This window comes from Pseudophryne corroboree, chromosome 2 (genome assembly GCF_028390025.1).
Source record: "Pseudophryne corroboree isolate aPseCor3 chromosome 2, aPseCor3.hap2, whole genome shotgun sequence".
Classification (NCBI taxonomy): domain Eukaryota; kingdom Metazoa; phylum Chordata; class Amphibia; order Anura; family Myobatrachidae; genus Pseudophryne; species Pseudophryne corroboree.
In genome coordinates this window covers 871,562,735-871,585,583 of record NC_086445.1, presented here as the reverse complement: position 1 = coordinate 871,585,583, position 22,849 = coordinate 871,562,735, and the positions used below count along the sequence as shown (strand labels likewise).

At 45.4% G+C, this 22,849-nt stretch overlaps 1 protein-coding gene across 20 annotated transcripts in view; it reads left to right on the top strand.

Moving 5' to 3' along the window:
- The window catches only part of MYO18A (myosin XVIIIA), a 597,092-nt gene that overhangs the window by 496,707 nt on the left and 77,536 nt on the right, over window positions 1–22,849 (top strand). For all 20 annotated transcript variants that reach the window (XM_063955930.1, XM_063955929.1, XM_063955931.1 and 17 more), the window contains 4 exons: window positions 6,545–6,655; window positions 8,277–8,381; window positions 8,493–8,639; window positions 9,906–10,019. In XM_063955930.1, coding sequence (XP_063812000.1) covers window positions 6,545–6,655; window positions 8,277–8,381; window positions 8,493–8,639; window positions 9,906–10,019 — 477 coding nt within the window. The remainder of the gene's footprint in view (window positions 1–6,544; window positions 6,656–8,276; window positions 8,382–8,492; window positions 8,640–9,905; window positions 10,020–22,849) is intronic.

The window sequence follows — 22,849 nt, the reverse complement described above, 5'->3', positions numbered from 1 at the left end:
CTATTCTTTCCATTCATGTTGCAGGGAGTACTTAATTAGCAAAATGAATGATGAATGCGTGTGATTCTGAGGCTTTATAGACATCGTAGACCTTTTGTGGCACTCACTAGTTAGTTGCTGTCATCTTGCAGCTAAGTGCATTGTTGTTGTTAGTAAATGAGCCATATAGTGTTGGCAAATTATGGTGATCGCAAATCATATCAAACATATATTTACAACATAAAGGATGTTCATGAAATAGAAAGGATATTTGCTGTAACCTCACATTTTATTTGCTACATTGCATGTACATGTCAGATAATAATGGCACAGTAAATTATGTTAGTGGACACATAGGGGTATATGCAATTAGCGGCGAATCGTGGCAAATTATCGTCCGTTTTTCAACTCAACACAATTCGACAGGCTAATTTCGGCAAGTGGGTGCCGAAATTGACCATATGCAATAAAAAACGGATTCGACAGTCCCGCGGCCGAAAAACGGCCGATTTTTACGGATTTTGATCCGGTTTTTTAAAAACGTGAAATAACGGGAAAAACCCGAAAAAAAATGGCGTGGGGTCCCCCCTCCAAAGCATAACCAGCCTCGGGCTCTTCGAGCTGGTCCTGGTTCTAAAAATCCGGGGGAAAAATTGACAGGGATCCCCCGTATTTTTAAAACCAGCACCGGGCTCTGCGCCTGGTGCTGGTGCAAGAAATATGGGGGACAAAATGAGTAGGGGTCCCCCGTATTTTATACACCAGCATCGGGCTCCACTAGCTGGACAGATAATGCCACAGCCGGGGGTCACTTTTATACAGTGCCCTGCGGCCGTGGCATTAAATATCCAACTAGTCACCCCTGGCCGGGGTACCCTGGGGGAGTGGGGACCCCTTCAATCAAGGGGTCCCCCCCCCAGCCACCCAAGGGCCAGGGGTGAAGCCCGAGGCTGTCCCCCCCCATCCAAGGGCTGCGGATGGGAGGCTGATAGCCTTGAGAAATGTGAAAGAATATTGTTTTTTCCAGTAGTACTACAAGTCCCAGCAAGCCTCCCCCGCAAGCTGGTACTTGGAGAACCACAAGTACCAGCATGCGGGAGAAAAACGGGCCCGCTGGTACCTGTAGTTCTACTGGGGAAAAAATACCCAAATAAAAACAGGAGACACACACCTTGATAGTAAAACTTTATTACACAACTGCCGACACACACATACTTACCTATGTTGACCCGCCGACTGCCACAGTCTCTGACGATCCGGGGTACCTGTGAAAAAAATTAGACTCACCTCAATCCAGTGTCCGGGAGATAATCCACGTACTTGTTAAAAAAAGAAAACTAACACCCGGACCAGCGGACTGAAAGGGGTCCCATGTTTACACATGGGACCCCTTTCCCCGAATGTGCCGGGACCCCACGTGACTCCTGTCACTGAGGTCCCTTCAGCCAATCAGGAAGCGCTACTTCCGTGGCGCTCACCTGATTGGCTGTGCGCGTGTGACCTCAGACAGCGCATCGCACAGCTCCCTCCATTACTTTCAATGGTGGGAACTTTGCCGTCAGTGGTGGGGTTACCCGCGCGCGGGTGACCTCACCGCTGACGCAAAGTTCCCACCATTGAGTATAATGGAGAGGCTTTGCGAGGCGCTGTCTGACAGCTCAGCCGTCCAGCCAATCAGCAGAGTGCCAGGACGTTGCGCTCGCTGATTGGCTGAAGGGACCTCGGTGACAGCAGTCACGTGGTGTCCCGGCATTCGGGGAAAGGGGTCTGATGTGTAAACATGGGACCCCTTTCAGTCCGTGGTTCGGGTAAATGCGGTTTGTTTTTTTGCCAAGTACGTGGATTTATATCTGGACACTGGATTGAGGTGAGTATAATTTTATTCTCAGGTACCCCGGATCATCGGATCAGGAGACGTGGCAGTCGGCGTGTCAACATAGGTAAGTATGTGTGTGTCGGCAGGTGTGTAATAAAGTTTTACTATCAAGGTGTGTGTCTCCTGTTTTTATTTGGATATTTTTTTTCCAGTAGAACTACAGGTACCAGCGGGCCCGTTTTTCTCCCGCATGCTGGTACTTGTGGTTCTCCAAGTACCAGCTTGCGGGGGAGGCTTGCTGGGACTTGTAGTACTACTGGAAAAAAAAATATTCTTTCACATTTCTCAAGGCTATCAGCCTCCCATCCGCAGCCCTTGGATGGTGGGGACAGCCTCGGGCTTCACCCCTGGCCCTTGGGTGGCTGGGGGGGGGGACCCCTTGATTTAAGGGGTCTCCACTCCCCCAGCGTACCCCGGCCAGGGGTGACTAGTTTGATATTTAATGCCACGGCCGCAGGGCGCTGTATAAAAGTGACCCCCGGCTGTGGCATTATCTGTCCAGCTAGTGGAGCCCGATGCTGGTGTATAAAATACGGGGGACCCCTACTCTTTTTGTCCCCCGTATTTTTTGCACCAGCACCAGGCGCAGAGCCCGGTGCTGGTTTTAAAAATACGGGGGATCCCCTGTCAATTTCCCCCCCGGATTTTTAGAACCAGGACCGGCTCGAAGAGCCCGAGGCTAGTTATGCTTTGGAGGGGGGACCCCACTCCATTTTTTACCGGGATTTTACCATTCCATCTAAAAAAAATATATATATATATTATTTTTAAAAATATATAAAAAATACTTGTGCCTCCAAAAAAGACAAACCAAGTACCTAATCCCTTCTAATATAAATAGATATGCTATTACCAATAAAAAAAAACACCAAAAAAAACATGTTTTACATTTTTTTTATTAGTTTCACCCACCAAAGTGTGGCGGATTGAAAATGACGAATTTACTGTCTAAAAGCACTGTTGTCGAATTTCCAAACTTCAATTGAATATACTTTCGTCGAATTGCAGCACTTGTATCATTGCAGAAAAGTCGAATTTGACAAAAGTCGAATTTCAAAAAGTCGAATTTTGAAAGTCCGTTTTTTTGACGGAAAGTACTGAATTGTATTGACGATTTATTTATTTTTGGCGAAAAAGTCCAGTTTTTCGCCAATTTCGGGAATTCGACCGCAATTGCATATACCCCATATTGTGCCATTGGATACTGCAGCTGCTTGCTCTATTGCTTAATTCGTGACCATTTATTTTTACTGTTCATTCACACTCATCTTGTCATGGATAACAGAGTATTTAAGGACATTCCTACTTAAGAACTTTAGTAATGCTGCCTTAAGAACTTTAGTAATGCTGATGTCACTAAGTGTGACCCACCAGGCAAGCGTAATCTTCCCATACTATCAGCCATACCTGGCTTCCTGGGCTTCTGTATAGTTGTGTAAGAAAACAGCACAGTAGGAAGTTGTTTCCTGATTTCTTAAGCAATGACTATTTAAAGAAAGATAAGAAAAATAAAAAGGACACAATCTGTGAGAATTATGTCCTTGTTCATCTCTGCTCGGCCTCCTCCCTTTTCTCTTCTCTGGCCATTACCTATATATCTTCCTGTTGGTAGCTGTAAAAGTTAAAGAAGTGCCATTAGCTGTCCGCACATCAGGGAGTGATTGCAGAGTCAGCGACTGGGCCAGAGATGGATGGTCATCAGGAGACTTGCCTGGCCTCTGTTCCTGTCCCCTCAGCACTTAAAGCTCTCAGCTTATTTCATTTTTCTGTTGGAAATCTAGCCTAAAGGGCTGTGAGCAAGCATTTTCCGTGCACCACTTTGGGCCAGTCACACTACCTTAGTACCCACTAGGGTGTGCTTTATAGATAAACTCCTATCTGATTTGATGGATCTTTCCAAGCTAACGGAATAATGACTTCAACAATCTGTCTCTTGTGTGACGATTGACTAAGAGTTTGCTGTGTGTATAAGTTCTGTGCAGCAGCAGCCCAGATCACTAAGCACAAAACCACGTTGGAATCCGGGATCCACTGTGACACTTTTTGCACAGTAAATAGTCCTGTAGAATTAGGTTTACATGCTCTTGTGCTATGATGGTTAAATGATGGTTTCATAATGGCTTCATAAGTTTTCTGTGTTCAGTGTATTTCCTTACACAGTACAGTGAAATCTTAACATTGACTTCCAAGTCTGCTGCTGTTTGCATAAGTAAAAAAAATAATGGAAATCAACAATCTTCTACATTATGGGCTTTATTCACTTGTTAGGAGGCATTGGGGGTAATTCCAAGTTGATCGCAGCAGGAATTTGTTAGCAGTTGGGCAAAACCATGTGCACTGCAGGGGAGGCAGATATAACATGTGCAGAGAGAGTTAGATTTGGGTGGGGTGTGTTCAGTGGTTCCGGTAAGAATGGTCGACCATGTTATGGTCGACAGTCATTAGGTCTACCACTATTGGTCGACATTGACATGGTCGACACGGACACATGGTCGACACATGAAAATGGTCGACACATGAAAGGTCGACACATGAAAAGGTCAACATGAGTTTTTTTACTTTTTTGGGTGTCGTTTTTTTGCGTAAAGTGACTGGGAACCCCAATTAGTGCACCGTGTCCCCTCGCATGGCTCGTTTCGCTCGCAATGCTTCGGGCATGGTGCCTTCGCTCCGCTACCGCTTCGCTCGGCACAGATTACCGTTCCAATCGTAGTCCACGTGCATCGTAAAGTATGGAAAAGTTCCCCAAAAGAAAAAAAACGAAAAAAAAAAAAAACTCATGTCGACATTTTCATGTGCCGACCTTTCATGTGTCGACCATTTTCATGTGTCGACCATGTCAATGTCAACCAATAGTGGTCGACCTAATGATTGTCGACCATAACATGGTCGACCATGTGAACGGATACCGTGTTCAATCTGCAATCTAATTTGCAGTGTAAAATAAAGCAGACAGTATTTACCCTGCACAGAAACAAAATAACCCACCCAAATCTAACTCTCTCTCTGCAAATGTTATATCTGCCTCCCCTGCAGTGCACATGGTTTTGCCCAACTGCTAACAAAATTCCTGCTGCGATCAACTCAGAATTACCCCCATTAATTGATATTAATGAGAAGTTTTTCAGTTACATGGTTGAACTTAGAACGTTAGCAGAATGGGTGATCTCTCCGTTGCAAGCAGTATACTTACGGAAATCCTTTAGTAACTATGCAACAGTAATTTACCTGCTTTACAGTCCAGGGGCGTTACCACAATAGGCAAAATTCCTGTCAGTGTCTTTTTATTTTAAGTTGGCATTATGTGGGATTTATACTTAAATCTCCTCTCATGATACTTGTGCTTAAATTACGCTTCCATTGTTAGGCAAGCGCTTTATGGCATGTTCAACTCCATATGCATTTGTGTATGGATTTAACAGTCTGCATAGCACCCTGGTAGCCATATGTTCTCTAAGATTTCCGGCTAGATGCATCATCACTTGAAAGTGATAAAATGGAAAGTGTTAAACTACCAGCCAACCATCTCCTAACTGCCATTTTTCAAACAGGGCCTGTGACATGGTAGGTGCTGATTGGCTGGTATTTTTCTCACTCCATTTTATCACTGTTTAAGCGATGATGCATCTAGCCCTGAATCACCTCTATGCACATGTTCATTTTTTGGTAATGTGCTACAAGACATCACTGTTATTTTTGGAGGCATACATTACCGTATAATATGATAGGTCATCTTAGGCCCTATTAGTCACCAAGTGCCTTCACCTAGCGGTCTAGCTGCACAACACCATATCATATGACTGCCCATCATAAGTCCCATTAGTCACTGAGTGCCTTCACCTGTCGGTCTAGCTGCGCAACACCATATCATATGATGGCCCATCCTAGTCCATATAGATCGCAGAGGGCCTTCACCTGTCAGTTCTAGGTGCACATCACCGTATAATATGATAGCCCATCCTAGGCCCTATTAGTCACTGAGTGCCTTCACCTGGCGGTTCCAGCCGCACATTACGCTGATTTAAATTGCGCCATTATATCTGGAAACACGCGCACCCAAATTTGAACGTTACAGTTGCTAAAGGTAGGATGTTGAATAAGTGTGTTTGGTAGTAAAATACATTTATTCACTTGGAAAGGACAGACAATAGATACGATTCAGAGGTACACGTGGCTGCGTCTTTTTCCCAACAGCGTCTGTATGCAAATGCTATGACAGATTCACCTACTGAAATGCCCACTGACAACAGCGCTATTCTGTATCAGCGTGCACTTAGACGCACCAACGTTACATCGGCCAGAAAATTGACTATTGCACCAGCCCTATGGACGAACACGCCCTCCTGTGTCCGCCTCCCGCCCTATGGAGGGACGATTGGCCTCCTGTGTCTTTAGACGCAGTCGCTATCAGCAACACCCCCACCTGTTCCCTCCCAGGAACGCCCACTCCAAGCAATTGTGATCTGCCTCTAGGAGCGATAGCCATCGGGGCGCATATGCCGTGTGACTCGGGCGCATACGCAGATGTAAAACCTCAGTCACTTGCATCTGACATCATCACTGCGTGCACCTCTGTATCAGGCCCAATTTGTTTTGTTGTAAGTAAGCTGAAATGTAACCAGGGCAAAGTCCTGGGTAATTACATTAGTTTTTTCTGATGATAGTAAATTATTTGCTGTTTGTTTCTAGTCAAAATTGCGTCTGGAGATGGAAATGGAGCGACTCCGGCAGTCACACTCCAAGGAACTCGAGAACAAAGATGAGGAAGTGGAGGAGATTAGACAGTCCTGTCAGAAGAAGGTAACACTTGCTACTGTATAAGTCCATTCATAGCTGCTTACTCGGTTAATGCAACATGGCTTTTAGTTTGATAGTATTTATCAGTTTAATTAATATCTGGTAAGACTGGTATTGCAGGGTAGACCAATGCTAGTGGTTTCACTGTGAGAGTAAAAACGGTCAATTCAATAGGATAAAGCCGCATCACTAAGGCATTTTGTACTTCTCTAGCTCTTAGTAATTTCATCGGGAAACATTGTTTATATTGTTGGTTCAGCCCTCAACATGTGTGCTTCCACAATGTGTAGGTTACCAGTGTCTTTAATACTAGAATTGGTGGCTGGCAGGATTTTTGCATCCAATTTCCTTTTACATTTGTTTGTTTAGATCAGGGGTGGGGAACCTCCGGCCCACGGGCCGTATAAGGTCCGCAAAGCCATTTGTTCCGACTGGGTGCTGTCTGTCATCAAGACATTCCGCCCCTCAGTCCGGCGGCAGCGTGTCTCGGCTGTCAGGGCAGGAAGGAGAGCGCAGCTATGTCCGGCGGCGGGTAGGTTCTCAAACCAGCCGCCGTTTCATGAGCCAATCAGAGCTTGCGGACCAGCAGCCATTCAGGAGCTGCCACTGCCGGTCCGCTTGCTCTGATTGGCTCACGGACCGGCAGCTGGTTTGAGGTCCTACACGCCGCCGCCTGACATAGCTGCGCTCTCCTCCCGGTCTGGTCCCTGACATGACACAGGCCGCCAGACTGAGCACTAAGGGGCAAGAGAGGCGCACGCTGTGCTCTCCTCCCCTGACACGCAGCGGTGAGCAGCACAGTGGGGTGGAGGGGCATGTGTGGGTTAATGTGTATCTGGCACTGTGGGGCAATGTGTACCTGGCACTGTGTGGCATTTGTGTACCTGGCACTGTGGGCCATTTGTGTATCTGGCACTGTGGGCCATTTGTGTATCTGGCACTGTGGGCCATTTGTGTATCTGGCACTGTGGGCCATTTGTGTATCTGGCACTGTGGTCCATTTGTGTATCTGGCACTGTGAAGCAATGTGTATCTGGCACTGTGGAGCAATGTGTATCTGGCACTGTAGCGGCATATGTGTATCTGACACTGTGGGCCATTTGTGTATCTGGCACTGTGGAGCAATGTGTATCTGGCACTGTGGGCCATTTGTGTATCTGGCACTGTGGAGCAATGTGTATCTGGCACTGTGGAGCAATGTGTATCTGGCACTGTAGCGGCATATGTGTATCTGGCACTGTAGCGGCATATGTGTATCTGGCACTGTGGGGGCATATGTGTATTTGGCACTGCACTATTGTGGTCATATGTGTATCACATCCCATTTTAATCGGCCAAACCCATTTTGTGGCGCACGCATTCAGTACCACTAAGGGGCATAACTACTGGGGGGCAGGGTAATTTTTAAGTTGATAATTTTTGTATGGCCCCCAAAGGATTTTATAAATATCCAAATGGCCCTTGGTAGAAAAAAGGTTCTCCACCCCTGGTTTAGATAATAGAGTGGATATGAGGGTTTTTTTATGCAACAATCAATAAAATCATTTGTGTTCATTGCATGATGTTTTGTGCCATGTGATGTTGACTGTTTTCCTGTGCATATCCTGTTTTCAATTTTGAACAGCTTAAACAGATGGAAGTTCAATTAGAGGAGGAATATGAGGACAAACAGAAGGTCCTGAGAGAGAAGAGAGATCTGGAAAGTAGATTAAATTCTGTTAGCGAACAGGTATGGTAAAAAAAATGTCAGCGCTGCAAGTTGTGCCTCCTCATTGAAGTTCGTTGTACTAGCCCAGCATCTAGCTTTGGATTGCAAGTCATACTCTTGTATTGGCCTTAGGTTAATCAACGTGACTTTGAAACTGAGAAACGCTTAAGAAAGGACCTGAAGAGGACAAAAGCTCTGCTTGCCGATGCGCAAATCATGTTGGATCATTTAAAGAATAATGCTCCCAGCAAACGTGAAATTGCACAGCTCAGAAGCCAGGTATTCTTAACAACTTCGGAATTAACTTTGGTTCTGTTGGCTTGCTGATAAAGAGAGGGAGTTTTCTGTGAAACGAGCAGTGCAACAAACCCCTATCTGTATAGCCAAGATTCCAGCGGTTTGGTTTTAACGGGAAGAACAGGTTATCACGAATGGGAGTAATAGGGAAGTTAATGGATGAGAGAGTTTATACTTGAGTGCACATGAGTCCCAAAGCTTTAGTGCAAAATTATGTGTTGGAAAAAGATTGATGTTGGCTGGTCTGAGCGTTTTATAAAGGCCCCAGATGGAGGAATAGAGAGGTGGGGGTCAGTTCTTAATCCTATATTGCATTGCATTTATCATAGAAGGAAGATTTTTTTTTTCTATATGTGTCCCTAATTCCTGTAGGATAAAATGATTTATTACGGATAAAAAAAATAAAAGAAAATTAATAAGTTATTAAGCAGTTGGTATGAATATTTTTTAACAGCTATATTTTGCTGAGAATTGTGCTGCAACTGTTGATTATTGTGCATAAACATTGCTGAACAACAGAAAATAAAGCTGTCCTAGCAGTACTTTAATAGGAAAGGTTAGCCTGGCACTTGTGCCAGCTTCTTGACATAAGTGGTAAATCCTCCGAGTTCCCATCTTAGAATGTTCTGTTAAAGTGTACTCTGTAGGGGCAAAAACAATTATCGGGAAGCAGTGAGAAATCCCCAGGAGGCCGTTTCATAATCTAGAGCAGATCGGTGTCCCTGGTTCCCTTGATATGTGGCTGTCCCAAAATGTCTTCTCCCTCCTCGTTGTGTCCCACCATAAATTCTCTATTTGCTGAAATGTTATTTACTCCTAGGGAAATATTTTACCAAGCAAGACACTCTGTACTATAAATCTGACTTCAAGTATGTACTTTAATACAATCCACATAGATGGCATAACAGCACAACATCGGCAGGCGGTTTACAGAAATACAACTGGGAATTTAAAATGACAGCCTCAATAAAAATGCTTTCTGATAGTGTAACACTCCAAGGCTATCACTGGGTCTGTGGCTTCCTAAAGGGGTTTTGTTCATTTGTTGGTGTCGGTAAAATCAGTGTAGGTTTTTTTTCTCTTAAAGTGCACATCTTATAAATCAAAGTGTAGGCAGCAATTCATTAATTCATTGGGCTGAAAAATAAACGTAGCCTATTGAGTCACTAAGAACAAGTGACATCACTCGTGCACTTTCACAATTCCTTTTTTTATAATAACTTATTCATTCATATGTTTAATTTACAGCTAGAAGAGTCTGAGTTTACTAGTGCTGCTTCAGTAAAAGCTAGAAAGTCTATGGAGGTTGAAATTGAGGATCTCCATATCCAGATCGATGATATCTCCAAAGCAAAGACAGCGGTAAGATGCTGAATGGTCTGTGTCTGTTTGCTGTCTGCCAATCTGGTCTGTCTCTGCTTTTTCTGTCTAGTCTATGACGAAAGACTCTGCTTTCCATACTGTCTGAGTTGTATATTCCTCCTTTATCTTCCATGATTTGTTCCAAACACTCCTGCTTGCTGGTATGTCATCTACTTTTTTTCCTTTTCTTCTTTCTGGCTGGTCTAAATATGGCTACTTTCTGCTATATGCTGTCTGATCTATGCTGCATCCTTCTGCATACTGTCTTGTGTCTGTCACCTTTTCCTGCTTTCTTTCTCTGTCTGTGCAACATGCTCCTGCTTTCTGTTACATGTGGGCAATCCCTTCTGTTCACTGTATACAGTATACACTTTACTCCTGCTTTCCCTGCAGTCTGGTCTGTGCTGTCTAGTTCTTCTCCGTCTGCCACTGCTCTCTTCCCTCTGATCTGTGCCATCTTGTACTATACTGTCTACTGTCCTACTGCTCTTTCTCCAATTTAGTCTACGACTGATACACAAGTTTGTGCAGACCAGAGAGAAGTATTTTCTCCCCTGTGGTACTGTCTAGTCTGTGCCACTTATAACCCCTTTTTCTCCCCTCTAGTGCCATGTCTTCTTGCTTTCCCTTCCCTCTAGTCGGTACCATATCCTGTTCATTTCCCTCCCCTCAAGCCTGTGCCATGTCCTCCTTTCCTCTGCCCCCTCTAGTCTGTGCCATGTTCTCTTTTCCTCTCTCCCTTCTAGCCTTTGCCATGTACTCCTTCCCTCTCTCCCTTTTAGTCTGTGCCACATCCTTCTTACCGCTCTCCCTTCTAGTCCATGCCTTGTACTCCTTCCTTCTCTCACTTCTAGTCTGTGCCATGTACTCCTTCCCTCTCTCCCTTTTAGTCTGTGCCATATCCTTCTTACCTCTCTCCCTTCTAGTCTGTGTCATGTCCTCCTTCCCTCTCCACCATCTAGCCTGTGCCATGTACTCCTTTCCTCTCTCCCTTCTGGTTTGTGTCATGTCCTCTGTCCCTCTCTCCCTTCTAGTCTGTGCCATGTACTCCTTCCTTCTCTCCCTTCTAGTCCATGCCATGTACTCCTTCCTTCTCTCCCTTCTAGTCTGTGCCATGTGCTCCTTCCTTCTCTCCCTTCTAGTCTGTGCCATGTACTCCTTCCCTCTCTCCCTTTTAGTCTGTGCCACATCCTTCTTACCGCTCTCCCTTCTAGTCCATGCCTTGTACTCCTTCCTTCTCTCCCTTCTAGTCTGTGCCATGTACTCCTTCCCTCTCTCCCTTTTAGTCTGTGCCATATCCTTCTTACCTCTCTCCCTTCTAGTCTGTGTCATGTCCTCCTTCCCTCTCCACCATCTAGCCTGTGCCATGTACTCCTTTCCTCTCTCCCTTCTGGTTTGTGTCATGTCCTCTGTCCCTCTCTCCCTTCTAGTCTGTGCCATGTACTCCTTCCTTCTCTCCCTTCTAGTCCATGCCATGTACTCCTTCCTTCTCTCCCTTCTAGTCTGTGCCATGTGCTCCTTCCTTCTCTCCCTTCTAGTCTGTGCCATGTACTCCTTCCCTCTCTCCCTTCTAGTCTGTGCCATGTACTCCTTCCCTCTCTCCCTTTTAGTCTGTGCCATGTCCTTCTTACCTCTCTCCCCTCTAGTCTGTGCCATGTACTCCTTCCTTCTCTCCCTTCTAGTCCGTGCCATGTACTCCTTCCCTCTCTCCCCTCTAGTCTGTGTCATGTCCTCCTTCCCTCTCCACCATCTAGCCTGTGCCATGTACTCCTTCCTTCTCTCCCTTCTAGTCCGTGCCATGTACTCCTTCCTTCTCTCCCTTCTAGTTGGTGCAATGTACTCCTTCCCTCTATCCCTTCTAGTCCATGCCATGTACTCCTTCCTTCTCTCCTTTCTAGTCTGTGCCATGCACTCCTTCCTTCTCTCCCTTGTAGTCCGTACCATGTACTCCTTACTTCTCTCCCTTCTAGTCTGTGCCATGTACTCCTTCCTTCTCTCCCTTCTAGTCCGTGCCATGTACTCCTTCCTTCTCTCCCTTCTAGTCCATGCCATGTACTCCTTCCTTCTCTCCTTTCTAGTCTGTGCCATGCACTCCTTCCTTCTCTCCCTTCTAGTCCGTGCCATGTACTCCTTCCTTCTCTCCCTTTTAGTCCGTGCCATGCACTCCTTCCTTCTCTCCCTTCTAGTCCGTGCCATGCACTCCTTCCTTCTCTCCCTTCTAGTCCGTGCCATGTACTCCTTCCTTCTCTCCCTTCTAGTCCGTGCCATGTACTCCTTCCCTCTCTCCCCTCTAGTCTGTGTCATGTCCTCCTTCCCTCTCCACCATCTAGCCTGTGCCATGTACTCCTTCCTTCTCTCCCTTCTAGTCCGTGCCATGTACTCCTTCCTTCTCTCCCTTCTAGTTGGTGCCATGTACTCCTTCCTTCTCTCCCTTTTAGTCCGTGCCATGCACTCCTTCCTTCTCTCCCTTCTAGTCCGTGCCATGCACTCCTTCCTTCTCTCCCTTCTAGTTGGTGCAATGTACTCCTTCCTTCTCTCCCTTCTAGTCCATGCCATGTACTCCTTCCCTCTCTCCCTTCTAGTCCGTGCCATGTACTCCTTCCTTCTCTCCCTTCTAGTTGGTGCCATGTACTCCTTCCTTCTCTCCCTTCTAGTCCGTGCCATGTACTCCTTCCTTCTCTCCTTTCTAGTCTGTGCCATGTACTCCTTCCCTCTCTCCCTTCTAGTCCGTGCCATGTACTCCTTCCTTCTCTCCCTTCTAGTTGGTGCCATGTACTCCTTCCTTCTCTCCCTTCTAGTCCATGCCATGTACTCCTTCCTTCTCTCCCTTCTAAGTTGGTGCCATGTACTCCTTCCTTCTTTCCCTTCTAGTCTGTGCCATGTACTCCTTCCTTCTCTCCCTTCTAGTTGGTGCCATGTACGCCTTCCTTCTCTCCCTTCTAGTCTGTGCCATGTACTCCTTCCCTTTTTCCCTTCTAGTCTGTGCCATGTACTCCTTCCTTCTCTCCCTTCTAGTCCATGCCATGTACTCCTTCCTTCTCTCCTTTCTAGTCTGTGCCATGCACTCCTTCCTTCTCTCCCTTCTAGTCCGTGCCATGTACTCCTTCCTTCTCTCCCTTTTAGTCCGTGCCATGCACCCCTTCCTTCTCTCCCTTCTAGTCCGTGCCATGCACTCCTTCCTTCTCTCCCTTCTAGTCCGTGCCATGTACTCCTTCCTTCTCTCCCTTCTAGTTGGTGCAATGTACTCCTTCCTTCTCTCCCTTCTAGTCCATGCCATGTACTCCTTCCCTCTCTCCCTTCTAGTCCGTGCCATGTACTCCTTCCTTCTCTCCCTTCTAGTTGGTGCCATGTACTCCTTCCTTCTCTCCCTTCTAGTCCGTGCCATGTACTCCTTCCTTCTCTCCCTTCTAGTCCGTGCCATGTACTCCTTCCTTCTCTCCTTTCTAGTCTGTGCCATGTACTCCTTCCCTCTCTCCCTTCTAGTCCGTGCCATGTACTCCTTCCTTCTCTCCCTTCTAGTTGGTGCCATGTACTCCTTCCTTCTCTCCCTTCTAGTCCATGCCATGTACTCCTTCCTTCTCTCCCTTCTAAGTTGGTGCCATGTACTCCTTCCTTCTTTCCCTTCTAGTCTGTGCCATGTACTCCTTCCTTCTCTCCCTTCTAGTTGGTGCCATGTACGCCTTCCTTCTCTCCCTTCTAGTCTGTGCCATGTACTCCTTCCCTCTTTCCCTTCTAGTCTGTGCCATGTACTCCTTCCTTCTCTCCCTTCTAGTCCGTGCCATGTACTCCTTCCTTCTCTCCCTTCTAGTCCATGCCATGTACTCCTTCCTTCTCTCCTTTCTAGTCTGTGCCATGCACTCCTTCCTTCTCTCCCTTCTAGTCCGTGCCATGTACTCCTTCCTTCTCTCCCTTTTAGTCCGTGCCATGCACTCCTTCCTTCTCTCCCTTCTAGTCCGTGCCATGCACTCCTTCCTTCTCTCCCTTCTAGTCCGTGCCATGCACTCCTTCCTTCTCTCCCTTCTAGTCCGTGCCATGCACTCCTTCCTTCTCTCCCTTCTAGTCCGTGCCATGTACTCCTTCCTTCTCTCCCTTCTAGTTGGTGCAATGTACTCCTTCCTTCTCTCCCTTCTAGTCCGTGCCATGTACTACTTCCCTCTCTCCCTTCTAGTCCGTGCCATGTACTCCTTCCTTCTCTCCCTTCTAGTTGGTGCCATGTACTCCTTCCTTCTCTCCCTTCTAGTCCGTGCCATGTACTCCTTCCTTCTCTCCTTTCTAGTCTGTGCCATGTACTCCTTCCCTCTCTCCCTTCTAGTCCGTGCCATGTACTCCTTCCTTCTCTCCCTTCTAGTTGGTGCCATGTACTCCTTCCTTCTCTCCCTTCTAGTCCATGCCATGTACTCCTTCCTTCTCTCCCTTCTAAGTTGGTGCCATGTACTCCTTCCTTCTTTCCCTTCTAGTCTGTGCCATGTACTCCTTACCTCTCTCCCTTCTAGTCCGTGCCATGTACTCCTTCCTTCTCTCCCTTCTAGTCTGTGCCATGTACTCCTTCCTTCTCTCCCTTCTAGTTGGTGCCATGTACGCCTTCCTTCTCTCCCTTCTAGTCTGTGCCATGTACTCCTTCCCTCTTTCCCTTCTAGTCTGTGCCATGTACTCCTTCCTTCTCTCACTTCTAGTCCGTGCCATGTACTCCTTCCTTCTCTCACTTCTAGTCTGTGCCATGTACTCCTTCCCTCTTTCCCTTCTAGTCCATGCCATGTACTCCTTCCCTCTCTCCCTTCTAGTCTGTGTCATGTACTGTTGCTCCATAGTTGATTTTTTTTTGTCGTATGCATTTGCAAGACTGCATAAAAGAGAATATGATGAAGACCTTGGTCTCTTTCTTTTTACGGAAACAAATACTGCACCTAAGATTTCCAAGTGTTGAAATATGTTCTGGGTTTTTCAGCCTACCACAGCATTGCGACCGTCACAGCTGCATTGAGTCCTATACAAAAGATTTGTCCTCAGTTAACCTCTCAGTTGCTGGACCCATTTGCTGTGCTGGTTATTATCCTTGTGTGAAAATGAAACTAGTAACGGAGGCAGGCAGGCTTGGAATGACATTTTCATTTAAAGTGAGCTTAATAAATTTCACTCTTAAGCTGAGTCCAGTTTCCCCCAGTAGAAATAAGATAGATGACAGCAAGCCTGAGCCAGAGAAGTCATTTTGCTTTGCAATGATCTGTTAATAGATTCATTAACTTTTTGAAGCCAGCATTATTCTCTTTAAAAACGGCACTACTGCTCCCAAATCCAGCACACTCCCTTTCTGCCTCCTAACATAATGTGCTAGTGTATTCCCTTAAGATCTACATCTTTAGATTCCACCAATAACTGTTTTTTTTTCTCTTTTTCCACTTTGAATCAATTTATCTCAACCCATCAGTACCCTTACACCATTGCTAAAGAACCATTCCTTTCAGTCAGTCACTTCTCGGTGCTTTCCTCCTCTTTATCAGCTGTCATCGGAACGTCCCTCTTATTTATGCCCGTGTGTAAAATGTAAGTTAGTTTGTATGTACAGTATGTGTAGGTCAATACAACCACATATTGCAGCATAGTGGTTAGCATATCTGTCTCACCACACTGTGGTAATGAGTTTTATATTAGCCAAGGCTCTATCTGTGTGGAGTTTTCATGTTTTCCCTGTGTTTGTGTGGTCTTCCTCCAGTACATTCTTTTTCTCCCACAATCCAAAAACATACTGGTAGATAATCCGATAGTAAGCATAAAATGGCTGTCTCAGCTGGATCTTTCTTGTATAGGATGAATAATTCTTGCAGCTTGTCCCACAACGACTGACTCACCTTTGTTTTATCTTCATACTTTCTGTACTTCATGCAAATCTTAAACCTCTGTATTCTGGGCGCGATTCACTTTTTCTTTGTATGCAGCAGCTGCACAAACTGATGCTAAAGCCCCAGGAGGCGTTTTAAATAAAAAGATGCCTACTGTCGGCTTCTCTGACTCGATGTTGCGTCCGAGGATGCAGCAATGGATTAACTGGACATCTAAATAACTCTCAGGTTACTCAGGATGCCCGGCCAAGTCACACTGGCTTCAGCATGCCCAGAATACGGGGGGCGACATGCCCCTGGGGTTCTGGAATGCTCCACTTCGCCACCACCAAATGCCAACAGCTTGTCAATAATGCAGCTTTTCGGGCACTACGAGTAACATTGCATCTCAAGATCTACATGTGTGTGCTGTGGTCCTGTGCTTGCGCAGATCCACAACCATTGGCCAACTGCATAAATAGTTGCAATAGCGTTCCCCTCTGAAATAGCCCCTACATTCATGGTTTCTGTATTTTTGGAAAATCTAAACCTACTTTCTCCTGCAGGGTCAACAGGTTATCCACAGGATAACATTGGAATATGAGGTAGCGACAGCGGATTGGCACCAAACGATCAAAGCTTTCTGCCTCCCAAAATGGCATGGGCCCATCCCTATATCCCCGCCTCCTTGCTCAGGCAAATCAGTTTATTGTTTGGTGCGGCAGGAGCCGGACCATGGCCTGGGTGCAAGAAGCGGTATCTCACGGTTTTGCGTTTGCTTTGAAGAAACACTTTCCTTTTGTATCAGCCCGTCTTCAGTGGAAATGAAGGCCAGGACTTTACAAGAGGCAGTTCAGAAGTTGCTTCAGTCAGGAGTGATAATTCCAGTTCCTACTGCGCAGCAAGGACAAGGTTTTTATTGCAACCTGTTTCTAGTCCAGAAACCAAATGGGTCGTTCTGGCCCATACTCAATCTCAAAGTGCTGAACAAGTACATTTGGGTGCCTCGGTTTCATATGGAGAATTTACGCTCCATTATTTTGGCCATGGAGCCGGAGAATTTTATGGTATCCCTGGATACCAGCGCTATCTCAGGTTTGCTATCCTCCAGCAACATTTTCAGTTTCAGGCCCTACCATTTGGACTGGCCACAGCTCCCAGAGTATTCACCAAAATTATGGTGGTAATGGCATCTTATCTCCGTCAATAGGGGATAAGAATTTTTCCATACCTCGATGACTTATTAGTCCTGGCACAATCTCAGGAATTGCTTCAGTGTCATCTGCAACAGACAATAGGTTGTTTGCAGAGACACGGTTGGCTCATAAATTGGGCAAAGTCGTCCCTGGTTCCGTCACAACGGATGACTCACTTGGGGGCTGTGTTGGATTTGGGTCTTCAGAGAGTAATTTTACCTCTGAACAAAATATCAAAAATTCAGTGAATGATTCAGGAGCTGTTACAAAGTCAAAAGGTATCCATTCATGCAACAATGCGTGTGATGGGGTTGATGGTGTTGGCATTCGACATGTTGGAGTATGCTCAGTTTCATTCGAGGCCTCTGCAACATCTGATCCTTTCCAAATGGAATTGTTTTCATCAGACAATAAAAACATACTATGGTCCTTCCTCTGGAAGTAAGAAAGGCATTAGCCTGGTGGCCACAGAAATCCCATCTGGACAAAGGGAGACCCTTTTGGATATCGAATTTGGAAATTCTGACAACGGATGCCAGCCTTCAGGGCTGGGGAGCGGTGTCAGGAAGGAGTTGCTCCAGGGGCAGTGGACCAAGGAAGAAAGTTGCCTGCCAATAAATATATTGGAACTTCGGGCCATATATATGGCACTTATTCAGGCAAAGGACATCGTTCAGGGGAAACCAGTCCAAATCCGCTCGTACAATGCAACGGCAGTAGCGTACCTCAACCATCAGGGATGAACTCGCAGCTAAAATGCAATGAAGGAGGTAAGTCACACGTTAAAGTGGGAAGAACTTCATCATCCTGCCTTGTCCACAGTGTTCATTCCGGGAGTCCTAAACTGGGAAGTGGATTTTCTCAGTCAACATGCCATTCATGCAAACGACTGGGCTTTACACCCCGAGGTCTTCCAAGTTGTGGTATACAAGTGGGGGTTACCAGAGTTAGATCTCATGGCGTCCTGTCAGAACAACAAAGTTCCCGCATATGGGTCAAGAACAAAGGATCCCAAAGCGATCTTTGTGGATGCCCTGTCAGTGAGATGGTACTTTCATCTGGCCTATGTGTTTCCACCAATCGCCCTGTTACCCAGGGTAATACGAAAGGCAAAACAAGGAAGGGGCGCTGTGATACTAATAGCTCCGGCTTGGCCCATAAGACATTGGTACACAGATCTGCAGAGGCTGTCGGTGGGTGTTCCATTTCTACTCCGTGAACATCCAGATCTACCGTCTCAGGGTGCTTGCTATCACAAGCACCTGGATCGACTGTCTTTGACGGCGTGGCTCTTGAGACTTCCATCCTGAAAGCAAGAGGATTCTCACAACAGGTAATTCAAACAATGCTCAGAGCAAGGAAACCTTCCTCAGCTCGCATTTATCACCGAATATGGCAAGCCTATATTCACTGGTGCAGTGACCGGAAATTTTACCCTACAGATGTAGCCACCTTTATCTTGACTGGCTGAGGCGTTTGTCCCGATCGAGCATACGCAGCGTACCGGGGCGTAGGGAGACGCGCCTAGTCACAGAGAGGCGTACCTAATCGCACAGAATGCGTTTGGTGTTACCTTTACATGTAATACCTGTGATCATCCACCAGATGTTGCTTTTTACAATCACCACTGCGCATGCGTGTGGTCTCCCATAAAATACAATACTGAAATATATAATGAGGACTACTTTACTAAGGCGTCTCATTACGCTGCATACAGTAAATACTCATTACGCTGCATTATTTAATACAGTAAATACTCATTACGCTGCATTATTTAATACAGTATATATGGTACAGATGCAAATAGTACAGCATATACTATATGATCCATCTACAGTACTTTATGAATATGTGAGCGTCCAAGTCCCGCAGACAAAACAACATAAAACCAGTAGTGTACACTGTCGCAAATGGACGTGTTAGAAGTTCACTATTGCCTCTTGAGATTAGGAATTTTGTACAGTATGTTAGCGGTCTAATCCCGTAGCCATTACAGCATAATCAAAACCAATGGATTTATTCTTGTGTCTCCGGCGAAGTGGTGAAGTGTTCCGCTTCCTATACTCAGAGTCCTGGGTTCGATTCCTATAGTACGAATGCATGTTAGTTTTTTCCAGACACTTTATTATAATTTTTATTCACATAAACCAGGGCAAAGCTGCAGGAGCGGTTCTACTGTTAAGGTTCTATGCACCGTACAGTACACATACAATTCTGTAGCAGGGTAGACTCAATAGAAATGGCTACCACCTATGACTCCTTGCCCCATGGAGGCCCTAGGCTACAGAGTAAGTAACAGTCCAGATTTTGCAGGCTATGGGGCAATGCTGAAGGAGTGTCACAATCCCCTAGCTAAAATGCACAGGGGCGATAGGAATAAGTGAGGTCTATGCACATTACGGTACACCAGACTCGATCGCATAGCACACTGGCAAAATGGCCACCGCCTCTGAACCCCCACCATGTGGCAGGCAGCGCTCAGATATGGAGTGAGAGATGGTATAAGTTTTGCAGGCTACGGGGCAATGCTGAAGGAGCGTCACAATCCCCTAGCCAAAATACACAGGGGCGATAGAGATAAGTGAGGTCTATGCACATTACGTTACACCGGGCTCGATCGCATAGCAAACTGACAAAACACAAGTTTTACATAAAGCAGGGCAAAGCTGCAGGAGAGTTTCTACTGTCAAGGTTCTATGCACCGTACGGTACACATACAATTCTATAGCAGGGCAGACTCAATTGAAATGGCTACTGCCTGTGACACCTAGCTCCATGGAGGCACTCGGCTATGGAGCAAGTAACAGCACAGATTTTGCAGGCTACGGGGCAATGCTGAAGGAGCGTCAGAATCCCCTAGCTAAAATACACAGGGGTGATAGGGATAAGCGAGGTCAATGCACATAACGATACACCGCAAAGTTCCCCATGGTTTTGATTATGCCTTTTAATTGAACACAGTATTTTCCACTGCCTCGCCCTACCCCCATCCCACTTTCCCCTTCCCCCCTGGGAGCCTGCAAAGTACATGCAGTAGACAGGGAGGGAGTTCCGATCAGGTTACAAGACATGTGCAACAGTATACTACTGTATGTAGGAAAATCCCCCGCCCACTCTGATTTATGTGAAACCTGTGTGCACCCTTCCATTGAATGTATAACAAAGAAAAATAATAATAATAATAAAGTGAATGTTAGAGGAACACATAAAAAAAAAGGTTGGCACTTCCTTCCCATTGGTGTTGGTTTATGCCTTAGGGGACTCGGACGCTAAAATACTTGTATTTCAAGAGCACAGTATTTTCCACTGCCTCTCCCTACCCCCATCGCCCTTCCCCCATGGGATCCTGCACAGGTCATGCAGTGGACAGGGAGGGAGTTCAGGTCAGGTACAATACACAAATGCCGACGATCTACAGTACTGTGTTGCTCAGTTGCGTCGGAATACACTAATTTATACTCATTACCGCTGTGTATTTGTATATAGCGGAATGAATCACTGCTGCAGATTTACTTTGATTTATGTGAAACCTATGTGCACCCTTTCATTGAATGTATAACAAAGAAAAAAAAATAATAAAGTGAATATCACGGGAACATATAAAAAAAAAAAGGTTGGCACTTTGGGACTCTCAGCGTGGGAGGTGGGAGCCTTCAGCGCTAGGTTGTTATGGAAGGGGAGACAATTAGCTACCGGAGGGTATCAACCCCAAGTTTCTGTGACCCCCACAAGGCTCATGGCAAGCGTCGGAACCCATGGTGGGTCTGAATTAACGGGCCCATTATAGTCATTGGGAAAATGGGTCCACTTTGCGTACTGATATCTCTGGTTCTGGGTGTCCCAGAGACTCAGGACTGGTACCATACAAAAGAGGAGACTCTTGGCTTTCGGGGCAGATCAACCATTAGTTTATGTGACACTGGAAAGGGAAACGGGAAGCAACCGTGTTTCGGGTCCCCTCCAGATGTCCGCCTAGCTTGCACAGGATGCAGGGTTTCTGGCTAGATAGGAAATACTGTACAGAAATGCTAAGCATTAAGACATCCAGGAACATAGGGAGGAGTTTTTATCTCTCTCCATTATACTTCGAAAAATTACACTTGCCACTGTACGTTACAAGCTGTTCGCGCTAATTAGTACACTAGTAGAACATACTGTACAGAGATACTAAGTACAGTGATTTGGCATCCACAAACTTAGGGAGGAGCTTTATTCTCTCTCCATTGTAATCTTTCTAAGTATAATGGAGAGAGATAAAAGCTCCTCTGTAAGTTCCTGGGTGCCAAATTACCGTCCTTAGTATCTCTGTACTCTATGTTTTACTAGTGTACTAATTAGCACGAACAGCTTGTAACGTACAGTGGCAAGTTTAATCTTTCTATGTATAATGGAGAGAGATAAAAGCTCCTCTGTAAGTTCCTAGATGACAACTCACAGTCATTAGTATCTCTGTACAGTATGTTCTACTAGTGTACTAATTAGCATGAACAGCTTTGAACTGAATGCCAAATCACCGTACTTAGTATCTCTGTACAGTAAGTTCTATTAGGGTACTAATTAGCACGAACTGCTTGTAACATACAGCGGCAAATTTAATCTTACTATGAAAAATGGAGAGAGATAAAAGCTCCTCCCTAAGTTCCTGGATGCCAAATCACCGTACTTAGTATCTCTGTACAGTATGTTCTATTAGGGTACTAATTAGCTGTTCGTGCTAATTAGTACCCTAATAGAAAATACTATACAGAGATACTAAGGACGGTGATTTGGCATCCAGGAACTTACTGAGGAGCTTTTATCTCTCTCCATTATACATAGAAAGATTAAACTTGCCGCTGTACGTTACAAGCTGTTCATGCTAATTAGTACCCTAATAGAACACACTGTACAGAGGTACTAAGTACACTGATTTGGCATCCACGAACTTAGGGAGGAGTTTTAATCTCTCTCCATTTTAATCTTTCTAAGTATAATGGAGAGAGATAAAAGCTCCTCCCTAAGTTCCTGGGTGCCAAATTACCAGCCTTAGTATCTCTGTACTCTATGTTCTACTAGTGTACTAATTAGCACGAACAGCTTTTACTGAATGCCAAATCACTGTACTTAGTATCTCTGTACAGTATGTTCTACTAGTGTACTAATTAGCACGAACAGCTTGTAACGTACAGTGGCAAGTTTAACCTTTCTATGTATAATATAGAGAGATAAAAGCTCCTCCCTAAGTTCCTGGTTGCCAAATCACCGTCCTTAGTATCTCTGTATAGTATTTTCTATTAGGGTACTAATTAGCACGAACAGCTTTTAACTAAATGCCAAATCACCGTACTTAGTATCTCTGTACAGTAAGTTCTATTAGGGTACTAATTAGCACGGACAGCTTGTAATGTACAGCGGCAAGTTTAATCTTTCTATGTAAAATGGAGAGAGATAAAAGCTCCTCTGTAAGTTCCTAGATGCCAAATCACCATCCTTAGTATCTCTGTACAGTATGTTCTACTAGTGTACTAATTAGCACGAACAGCTTTTAACTGGATGCCAAAACACCGTACTTAGTATCTCTGTACAGTATGTTCTATTAGGGTACTAATTAGCACGAACAGCTTGTAACGTACAGTGGCAAGTTTAATCTTTCTATGTATAATGGAGAGAGATAAAAGCTCCTCTGTAAGTTCCTAGATGCCAAATCACCGTCCTTAGTATCTCTGTACAGTATGTTCTACTAGTGTATTAATTAGCACGAACAGCTTGTAATGTACAGTTGCAAGTTTAATCTTTCTATGTATAATGGAGAGAGATAAAAGCTCCTCTAGAAGTTCCT